General features: G+C 28.6%; 1 protein-coding gene across 3 annotated transcripts in view; it reads right to left on the bottom strand.

The window, feature by feature from the left end:
- AP-2alpha (adaptor protein complex 2, subunit alpha) overlaps nucleotides 1-12,364 on the bottom strand; it is a 125,734-nt gene that overhangs the window by 102,527 nt on the left and 10,843 nt on the right. For all 3 annotated transcript variants that reach the window (XM_075378558.1, XM_075378557.1, XM_075378559.1), the window contains exon 2: nucleotides 6,625-6,701. In XM_075378558.1, the coding sequence (XP_075234673.1) occupies nucleotides 6,625-6,688 (64 nt within the window). In that variant the 5' untranslated portion in view covers nucleotides 6,689-6,701. The remainder of the gene's footprint in view (nucleotides 1-6,624; nucleotides 6,702-12,364) is intronic.

Raw genomic sequence — 12,364 nt, 5'->3', positions numbered from 1 at the left:
AAAATTTGCAAAATGGATGAAATGATGGATAAAATAAAAAAACATCAGAAGCAGGTTTACATAGTTTCAAGAAAGCACTTAAGAAGAAAAGAAAAGGTACCACCAAATATTAAAGATGTATTAAGAGATTAATTGATAAAAACGTTTATAAGGAGTACAGCACGTTATATCAGTACTGGTTATGTACATTCTGTATGAGCATTAACAGTGAGGCATCCTATTCTCCCCTTGATTTCCCTTTTAAGCAGTAGGTGTATTTTTCATTCAACCTCCTCATTTATTTTCTTACATCATACCGAGTAATTCTAAAGATTAAATGCTAACGTTAGAAGAATTAAATTTGCGTCGGATCTTTTTTTCTTTTTCCTGTTTAGCCTCTGGTAACTACCGTTCAGATAATACTTCGGAGGATGAATGAAGATGATATGTATGAGTGTAAATGAAGTGTAGTCTTTTACATTCTCAGTTCGACCATTTCTGAGATGTGTGGTTAATTGAAACCCAACCACCAAAGAACACCGGTATCCATAATCTAGTATTCAAGTTCGTGTAAAAATAACTGGCTTTACCAGGACTTGAACGCTGCAACTCTCGACTTCCAAATCAGCTGATTTGGGAAGACACGTTCACCACTAGACCAACCCAGTTGGTTTTTGCGTCGGATCTGGATGACTGGTACCACACCATTTGAATATAACATTCACTATTTCTACAAACAGTTCTATCAGTGACTAACAGATAGCATTAAAGATGAAAGGTTACAAGATACTGGTGTTTTCTCTTTTTCTTCTGTGTAGCCTCTGAAACCACTGTAACATATTACTTCAGACGATATGTATGAATGTAAATTAAGTGCAGTCTTGTACAAACTTAGGTCAACTATTCCTGAGATGTGTGCTTCAATTAAAACCCAACCACCAACACCTGTATTCATGATCTAGAATTCAGATTCATATAAAAGTATTGCCTTTACTATGATTTGAACTTTGGAAGTACTGTACAACAAGGACTTGTAACGCATGAAAATTATTTTGCATTAAAAAAAATAAGTGCAGCCAATTTGCTAAACAAAGACTACAGATAAAAAAGCAAACAATATTAATGTGGTGTTACAAGAAAATATTGAAAAATTAGATGAATTCAGAGTATAAACAGCAAAGCTGGTAGATCAAGTATGAAGGTATAAAACATTAATAAAAGGAAGCGCAGTAAGTAAAAACTGTAAAGGAAAAGATGATTACAATTTATGAAATAGGTAACTTAAGATTAAGGATGTTATAAAGTATCTAAGTGGCACACAGATTGGCACAGAAAAGAATGAATCAAACTATTCAAATAACCGAGATAAAAAATTAAGGAATATAAAACGCTTCTCTAATTATTCAAATTCATTAATTCTTTTTAAGTTGCCAACATGAACAAATATATAAAAATTAAAAATTGATGGGATAATCAGATGTATATTATAAAACCGTATGCATAAAATATCAAAGCTTATTCATTATTCAATTACTATAGAAGGAAGGATAATAAGTTGAACTGGTATATTTATCCTCCTTGTAATCCAGAAACCAGTAATTTACAATGGGTTTATTTTATATTTATTAATAATTTTAATGCAACAGTCAAAGTAACTTAATATCATTTGCTGTTAAAGAAAAAAAACAGATACAAAATTCCTCCTCCCTAAGTATAAAATAACATAACTACCGACAGAGATTGCTTTATCAGTTTGTTTAAAAATAACCAACACCACCAAAAAACACACACACCAGACTTTCAGTTAAATGATAAAAAAAATCTGTAACTTAACATTCAAATTATAACAGTTTCAAAAACAACTTCTAAAAGAACTTCCTTCAATCATTTTTAAATACACAACCTACACACTCTGCAAAATAAATAATCAAAGCATAGTTAAATAAATCATACAAATCCTTTTAATCATGACACCATTTTTTATTCCTGAGCACACAATGAAGTGTCATCATCAGCATCCAAACACAATTATTAGTGTGTGTGTGTGTGTGTATATATATATATATATATATATTAGTAATTATACAAAAAAATAAATATTACAAATTAACAAAACCTAAATAACAGTAATATAAAAATATAGCATAGATGGAAAAATCCTGTAAGACGAATGCAAAAAGCAAAATAAAACCACAATGAAATACAAATTAAAAATGTAACAAAAATGAACAAAATTATCATCTGGCATGTGACAAATTGCATAAATGGACAAAAAAGATTAATAGAAAAAAAAATGAATAATTAAATTTCTGAATTAAGATGCATGGCTTTAACAAAGCACAAGACAATCAATAAATTGTTTTCTAAGATATTTAGGATGTTACCCCTAGTTTAAACTTCCGGCATAATGTTTTATAACAGACACAGTCCACAAGGATGTGATGTACCGTTAGTTGAAAGTCACTATTCATAACTTGCAAGCAATAAAATAGGCTTACTATAAACACACACACACATACAAATATACAAGGGGGTTTCAAAACATTTCCAGAATATCATTTTATTCTATAAAAAGTATCTACATTAATAAAAATTATTACAAAAGCTACAAATTTTACCAATGTTCTCACAACTTTTAAAAGCATTCCTGGAATTTACTTTATAGAAACTTGTGACTTGATGGTCTGGAGATATTACACTGTTTGTTCTGTAATGATGTATGTACATCTTGACCAGTAAGGATCAGTCTGTTCAGAAAATTTTTGAAAGAATAAGTTGATGCATTTTCTTGTTATTGTAATGAATACAATAGTAATGGTTTATTTTTGTTTCTTCTGTAAATAGAGGGACAGTACTATTCCTCTACAAATTCATTCCATAGTGCAAGAAACTTACATGAATTCATTACTGATAATATAGACTTAAGGTACTTAAGTTTCTTTAACTCCAGCTTCATTAGCATTATATTGATATTGTACTCTAATACTTACGTTTTGTATTTGTCAATATTATGAATATATCTGAATGGATTAAACATATTATATTTGTATTTTTCACATGTTTTTGATGTATGAATTATATGTTACTTTTAGAGTAAATTACTTTTCTTCATATAAAAATGAAAGTAAATAAAAAAATAATAATGCATATTGTGTCTTTAATTCAATTTATAAGATAAGCTTATAAACTGAAATGTTAATAAACTAATGCAATATTAAAGATGAACAAAAATATTCTGAGTTGACCTCATTCTTAATGAAATAGTATTTCTATAATTAAACATTGAGGAAAGAAATATCATATATTTTTTCCTGTATTTGAAGTTATTGTGAATGATAATTTTAAGAAAAACAGAATACAATTATTTAATATACTTGGTTTTTTCCATAAAAAACTAACAACAAAAACAAACTATAATTTAACTAATTACAGTAATACAGTATTACAGCAAGTCCATAATGTAATTATTTTAGCAAGATTACAAATTTAAGAAAAATTAACAGTTTTTTACTCCTCAGAATACATGTGAGATACAATTTTGATTGCAAAACGTGTATATCATCTCAATTCAACCTTCATGCCTACTTTTATTACTTTTATTTTTTTCAAAACATGATAGAAGTAAATAACATTTTCCTCATTTTTATTATCAATAAATAATGTAATCCAATCTACCCAAACACAAAAAAAGAACGATAAATAAAAGTTATAAAAAAAATCTTTTCAGATCAACAAAGCAGAAAGTGTACTTAACTTATTTTTTTAAAAACATAAATAAGAAGATTCCTCCACATTACTAACTTTACAAAATCTCAAAAGTATATATACATTAAAAGCAAGAAAAAAAGAAAACCAGATGATTTCTAAGAGCATATAATCTAGATAGATGATGATTACAAAAATATCAGTTAATGCTAAACATTTTTAAATCTTCTTCAAATTCAGTTCAAATTCCAAAAATTCCCAGAATTTGGAAATTCTTCAAATTCCAAATAACCCATAGGCTTGTGAGGGGCACTTGATAACTTATTTATAGTAATTAAAAATGTTTTAAACAAGTATCAAGTTATACTGTTTTTTAAGGTAATTAATTCACTACTAAAACTCAATGCTTCTCTAAGAGAATTCTAATGGGAATTGAGAGATACATAAAAGAATTTGTATCGAGATTGGAACCTTCCAAATAAAGCCGATTAACAAACATTATGCCATGGAAATCAGCATTTCTAATTTATGCTGATAAATTCATAATTATGTCTTTCTTCTGCAATTTTTTTAATTCAATGAAGAAACATTTTATTTTATTAAATTCAATTCCTAAAAAATTTGAGTTATACCAAATAAGATCTCGCATAAAAATTTGAATTATATTACATACATTGAAGAAATTATGAGGCCAAACTTTAGACCCAAAGCACTTCAGTCAATATGTTCATAGTAGTTGACAGGGCAGCATCCCAAAATCCCATGTTCTTGATATGGAAATTCCAGAAACTAATCTAGTCACAAAACCCAAAATGGGAAATATGGATTTAATGATAAAGGAAGAGGATCAATCATGGAAAGGAATGATCCACCAACAGAACTGCAACATGGCGAAACAGTCCAATCTAAAACAGAGTTTAAAGGGTTCCTACAGGAAAACCTTACAAATTTTTAATTGGGTTTAGAGGGTGTGATGATTAATACAATTAAATATATGGAATAGTAATAATATTGTTGATTTCATAATTTTACATTGAACACAATGTACCTGAACAACTATATACATGAAAAGATTAAATCAAATACGGTTTTATCTTTAAAAATTAAACAGCCACATGGAATGGGGATTTCAAAAGGAAAATTTTATTCATTGATTTAATTTTTTGGCAATAGAAATGAAGAAGTATCCAACTGTACTACAAAATGTGCAGTATGGGTCTTTCTGAAAGGTAAACTGATAACTGTAAAACAGTTATGAATTACAAAAATACAACAAACAATGAAAAAACTTCAACATACAGAGAACAATTAAACTTAAAAGAAAGACTAAAAACAACTACATAAATTAAAATTACTATGCCAAATAATCTGTCACTGAAGGAAGCGACTGCCAAAACTGAGATACAAACAATACAAAAATAAACTGGCTGATTAATAAAATGCATACCAAAAGACCTCAAAAGAAGAATAAAATCAGATGGCAGAGGAAGGAGTAAAGATAAAAGATACAAAAATTCTACAACTGATGAATAAAAAAATATAATTATTCAGTTTAATAAAATAATTCCAAATTATAAATATTTTATGGAATTTATTAAAATTGAAATTAAGTGGATATAAGCATATTTAAAGTCGTTTCATTTACTTTCCTGATCACTTGATAACAGTTGATCTAACAAAATATATATCCATTGTTTAATAAGCTAAACATTAAATTTTCCATTAAAATCATTTTTATTCTTTTAATTTTTCAATCCACAACTTTTTTTAATTAGGTTTAGTTTAACAAAAAAATTATAACAACCAGTGAAAGCAGAGTAGAAATGTTGGGTAGACTAAGTTACTGTTACTTTTAAGAGAAGGTATGATAGATATTACATATATTTCCCCCGTTTTTTTTCTACAATATCATAAAGGCTCAGGAGTTCCAAATTTACAAATACTCTGTTTACTAATGCCTGTTTGTTTACTAATTTGATTTCTTATTACCAGTTCTGCATTTTATATTTATGCGAGTGTGTAATTTCAAATATTATTAATTTAAAGCAGCTAAACTTAACAGGTTATAACAATAAAAATATTAAGAAATATTTATGAACTTTACACACAGAAACATAACATTTAAATGTAAAACAAAGTCATCGTTTACTTTTGTTTAAAACACACTACGACACATACATAGAATCAAGAACAGTGAATTTAAATTTGAAACAGTGAATTTAAATGTTCTTCTGGAATATTTTATTAACTTAACGATTCCGTTTTCTCATTCACGCCACAAAATTTAAATCATTTACAGATGTGTAGTTACTTTCCCATTGAATAACTTGAAAAATGCTACTAATCATGAAAACAATAAATCTATAAAATGATGGTCTTAAAATCATTAGCATTTAGCATACCAGCAAATTTTTTAACTTGCTAGCACAAAATAAGTCTCCCCAGTCTTCCTCCACTTAACTTTTACGTGCTTGTAATTCTCTCATACTGCCACCTTCAAAGTAACATTTTTTAAGGGGGTAACATTTTTTCCTTTCGATTTGGAAGGTTTTGGGTTTAAATCCTACCCAAACTAATTTTTTTTTTACGTTACAAAATTCTTTATCATCAAAAACACTAACAAATGGAGGCAAACTGTAATTATGCATAACCAGTTTGTAGTTGCCAAAGTATACAAAATAAATAGGCATTTTCCTATAAAATATTTCCACAACTATTACAAAAGCATTTTCTAAAACCTTAAGTTAGAAATAATAATTAATGAAAAGTGTAACACTTTAAAGTTTAAATAAATAAAGCAATTTCAATTTAATAAGTAAAAGAAAGAAAATAAATTGAATATGCATAAAAAATTCAGAAAAAAACATTAATTACAAATAAATGAGAAAAAGTATAAAATGAAATGCACATGGGGAAATTAAAAAAACAAATCTTACTCACAATTCCTGATGTCCGATATGAAGACAGCGAGTCCTCGCATTCCATCTCCACGGACTGCAGGCATTTTGCCCTCCTTCCTAGAAATAAAAAAATTAATAAAACAATAAATAAATATATATATATATATATATATATATTCAAATAACAACTTAACCATCAAACACAGTAACAGAAAAACCTAAAACAAACTAATACCAATAGTCGACTTTCGCAGCACCCATCATCAGTCTGTATATAATTCTATAATTACATAACAAAACAAAAACAAAAAAAACTAAAAACCTAAAAATTTAGAAAACAAAAAAACCATACAATTTGTAACTGAACTCCCACTGCCATTACTGGAATGATGTCGTCATCATTCCAGTTTTTGTTACTTTGATGTAATTACAGAATTACATTGATGTAATTATAGAATTGTGAACTGACTGATGATGAAGGATCCTCCAAAAAAAACAACTATAACTGTTAGTTTTTTTTTTAGGTTTTTCTGTTGCTGCATGGTTAAGTTTTTTTTAAAAATTTAATTAGCATAGCGATAATCAATAAGTTGATTAATTATTTGAATTTTTCAAAAAGTTATACAGATATATATATAAATATTGGTAATTATTTATATAAGAAGGCCGTTTTTTCAACCACCAATGGGCTATAAAAAAAAGACACATAGACATAACAAAATGATTTTATTACTAAAATTTGAGTAATATCTAACTTACTTTACTACATAATTGCCAAAACGACTGAGACATTTGTTGTATCATGACACCAGCTTCCTGATGCCCTCTTTAAAGTTTGCCACCAGTGAGGTAAGGTACATCTTGACAGCCTCCTGAAGTTCTTCATTGGTGATGAAGTGTTGTCCACCCAACCATGCCATCAATTCTCAAACTAGGTGAAAATCGCTAAGTGCTAGGTCTGGACTATATGGTGGATGGTTGAAAACTTCCCAGTTGAATGAGTCATGTTGGCACAGTGAGGCCTTGCACTGTTGTGGATCAAAACCATGCCGAACAAGACCATGCCTCTTCGTTTGTTCTGGATTGCTCTGCGGAGGTGACGTAAAAATTCACAATAAACTTCCTTTGTTATTGTTGTTCTCTGCTTCATAAAGTACACCTACAAGTCACCTTTATGTCCCAAAAAACTGTAGCCACTTTTTTCCTGTCGCTCAGTGTCTGTTTGAACTTTTTCGGCTTGTTTGGGGAAGAAGTGCCAGCCACTGCTTAGACTATTCTTTGGTTTTTGGATTGTCATACTGGATTCAAGTTTCATCACCAGTAACGATAGACTTTAAAAACTCTTCCTTCTCATTATCATAACGTGTGATAAATATTAAGGCTGATGCCATCGACCGGAATATTGTGATCATCACTCAACATTTTTGGGATCCAACATGGCACACATTTTCTGGTATCCTAGATCTTTAATCACAATTATGTACAGAGAAGTTGAAATTTCTGGGATTTCTGCAGAAAGTTCATTTATTGTAAACCTCCATTTGTCACAGACAAAATCATCAACACGCTCAACCAGGTGTACAGTAGCAACAGACTAGCGTCCTTGCCCATCTTCATCATAGACGTCTGTTCGCCCTTCTTTAAATTTCCTACACCATTCCTGTACACTAACATTAGTGATAAAGTTTTCACCACACACCAGGCTCATTCTGTGATGGATTTCAGCAGTGCTACATCCTTCTGTTTGCAAAACTTTGCAACTCACACTTGGTGGGAGCATCGATCATAGCAGCCATGTTCAATTGCCTGTAGCTCAGCTCAGACTGATCCAATGTGGCCAGCAAAGGCAGAGGTTGTGGTGGGGAAGGCGGTGTAATCACGATGTGCAGACCTGGCTCCCACTTATCTCTTGTTTATTTAGATGCACAATCAGCAGGTTGAAAAAAGAACACTGTGTGTGTGTGTATCTTAATACCCATCACCTTAACTGATGAACATTTTTAAATCTCATCTTTAAAGGGAAATGAAATCTTATCAAACTGAGAATGTATATCAAATAATACAAACTGAAAGAAAGATTTCACCAATGTAAAATCAAATATTTTAAGACAAAATGTAAGATAAAAACTTCCTTCAATATACTAATTTCAACAGACTTCAGGCATTTTTTAATATGACAGATGCTAGAAAAATGTCATCATTTTTTTATGATTAACTGAATGTGCTACTGTAGTCTGCAAGTCAAGGCACAAAATTCTGCATGAAAAAACCATAATTCTGCATAACAACTAACACCATTGACAAAGTAATTTTTTGTAATCTGAGGAAAAGTAGAAAAGAATCAAAACATCAAAGAAAATAAATGTAAATTTAGAAAATATTGTAATATTTAGAAAAGAATCAAAACATCAAAGAAAATAAATGTAAATTTAGAAAATATAAAAATCAATCACATGTAGTCCTAAAGGGACTCAAAACAAGAAATTAACAAAAGAAGAAATCATTAAAACAATTAAAAGACGAAAAGTAATAAAATAGACAAAAGTAATAATGTATGCATGCAAGCACAAACATAAACAAAATATAAGTAATTACTGTAGAAATGTTAAGTGTTATCAAATATTAATTAGTTAGTAAAAACAAACCAAAATTTTGAAAAATGTCAAATTTGAGGAATACAAAAGTTTGTTAACTTCAACCACATCACAATCTAAAATACTGCAAATTCTATAGGATAATTTAGCGGCTTAATCTACACAATCTAAAGCTTTATGTGTTATAGGTCTAAAGGGCATATTGGAGCATCATCTCAAAACATGAGAAATCTGTACATTAAGCTGGTGTGCTTCAAATGTAAACAAATGAGCACTTTCTTTCAAAGTGATTGTCTTGCACTTATAACTGTTATAGCTTTAATGTGACAGTTTACGATCAACAATATTCAACAACTTTTTCTTCCAATTACATTTTCAAATGACATGTAACAAAGTACAAATAATTAACAACATGCTTGGTAAATTGTGATTAAGTGCAAGCACTTAGCATAACAATACCACAGCATTTTCTATAAATAGCCTCATGTCAAGATTTACCATAACTACCTAATTCCTGCAATCACAAACTTGTTAAAAAATGTCCACTATTCTTTTCAAGCATCAATGATATTTTGCCAAATTAAAACTAACTCATAATTTTATATTAAGTTAATAAATAAATTCCACAATTCGTTGGCTTGGATCAGAAACTAATTCGTTGGCTAAGTCCAAAAACTCAGGACAGCTCAATACTGCTGCACAAAGGAAATTAGTATTTTTTTTTTAAAGAATACTTCTGTTTTTTATAGAAAAATAGCTTCTTTGTTGAATATTGGACTTAGAATAGTTCTGCACTCAAAAGGTATGCCCCAGACAATATTTACATAGAATATCTCAAAATTGAAAATTTTGGACTTAGGATAGTTCTGATCAAAGTCAACAAATTATAAACAGATAATAATTCATTATTATGTAATCAGTTACAAAGAATATTAAACAACAATGACAATCAGCTAAAGAAACAAATTTACTAGATTTTTGTTCACTTTTAATAATTGGATGCAGCATTCAACAATTCATTGAATGCAAGGACTTTAGGAAAGATCATTGGACAAACATTCTTTCATTATGTTCTTGAATTTATTAATTTTAAACAGAGGAACGATATTCATCTTTACATTAGGCCTGTAAATATTCATTACAGACTACACCAGTGACCACCTGTAGCTGCATTTTGATTGGCTAGAAAAGATTTTTTTAACTAACAGCAGAATTACGTTATTAAATCTTTAAACTCATGAATGTATATTAATGATAATAGTTCACAGAAATCTGAGTGACATTTAATGCTAAAATCCAAAATTATTGAAACAGATCAAATTGGGTTATCAAACAAATATCCTTTTAAAAAAAAAAATGTAAAAACAATATACTACTACAAGTAGATAGTAGTATGAGTAGAAGAATAAGAAGAAAAACAAGCTCCGATTGAGAAAGGAGTGAGACAAAGATCCAGTCCGTTCCTGTCGTCCTTCAAACTTGAACATAGAAGAAATACAGTAAATGAAGCAAAAAAATTAAAATTAAATTAATGATCGTGTAAAGAATGGATAACTAACAAATATAAAAAAATGCTGAGAGAAAATAAATAAGTTAAGATTTACAAAGTTCTTTTTGCAGAAACAAAAAGTGGATTACAAGAAATACATAATGATATTACAAGAAAAGAATTTAGTTTGAAAATAATTAGGACTAAAACAAAGGAAATGAGATATGACAGAAAGGTAGATAATGAGAAATTAATATTAAGTAAGATAAGGGATGATATTATTCCAAAGTTATACAATTTTTTTTTTATTTGATGATAGAATTATTAACAATGAATAAAATGTGGCATATATAAAAGGCACATTGGCACATCCATGGACAGCCTTTATGAAAAGATAGGAGAGACAGAAAGGAAAAGAACAGAGACAGAAACAGACCTTTGAAAAATAAATGTTTCAGAAGAATATTAAAAATTAAGTGGGGATCAATAAAAATATAAATTAGCTACTTATGAATTTTGTATGCTATTATATCTGAGTTTATATATCTATACAATATATATAATTACAATAATTAATTAATATATGCCATTATGTCAGTTGAAAAATGTCATTATTGTGCATTAAGATTACATAAGTCTTTAAGGGTTTGTAAGTTCCCTTAAGTTACATGACCATTATTGGTAGTCAATCAAATCAATACTAGCATATTACGTTAATCACAATTAAATCTTATATGATGTTGGTTCCTTTTCAGTATCTGATACAATTAAAAAAGTAACACTTTCTCTAATTTTAAATTTTTTTAGAGATCTGTAGTAGGTGGCACAAACAATTTTGTTATGGTTTTAATAAATCTCTTTTGGTAACAAAAACATTTGCTAAGATACTATTAATTTATTTGTCTCATGTTTTGGCAGTTTTATAACACATTTTATTTGTTTCAATTATTAAAAATTTAGTTTTTCCACAATTTTGGGGTCTTGCACTTAATTTACAAAATTGATGGCTACAAATTTTATGCATTTTAGCAAACCTTACATTAGTGTGTCTGAACAAACTAACCAGCTTACATTGTTATTGTATAATTATTTTTACATAATTATAATTTTGACGGCCATTTTGAGGTGAACCTGATGACTGATTGCAGCCATTTGTTATTTTTGTAATCCTCTAATGATGCTAACTTAATCCAAATTCGAGACAAAAAGTGATCACACACATACTTATTGAAACTGTTTACATAAATAATCAACTGTTTGTTCACTGAATATATATATATATTTTTTTTTTTGGACAAAGAATTTAAATATGTTGAAATTACAATACAGGGACAACAAAATGTAATGGAAAATAGTACCAAATTAGTCACACACCGAAAATTCAAAAATAAAAAATTAAAGAATTCTACATAAATGCATAAAGAATATATATAAAAAACAAAATCCTGGTGAACATCAATAAATAAACATTTAGACAACTGCAAGCCATAGAGCATACAACTAAATTTACTTAAAAAAATTAAGGTACGACCTCTCAAGATATTTATTTTTAAAACTATTTATATATTTCGTATATATATAAAAACGACTAAACTATGCAAAGATCTTTTAAAATGAAATCTTAATTGAAATTCAATCCAGAATTATCAACATCATTAATAGCAGAAAAAACAATTTATGATCAGTGTTATTTAATA

Source organism: Lycorma delicatula, chromosome 11, assembly GCF_047948215.1.
Source record: "Lycorma delicatula isolate Av1 chromosome 11, ASM4794821v1, whole genome shotgun sequence".
Classification (NCBI taxonomy): domain Eukaryota; kingdom Metazoa; phylum Arthropoda; class Insecta; order Hemiptera; family Fulgoridae; genus Lycorma; species Lycorma delicatula.
This window is presented reverse-complemented; position numbering and strand designations above follow the sequence as displayed.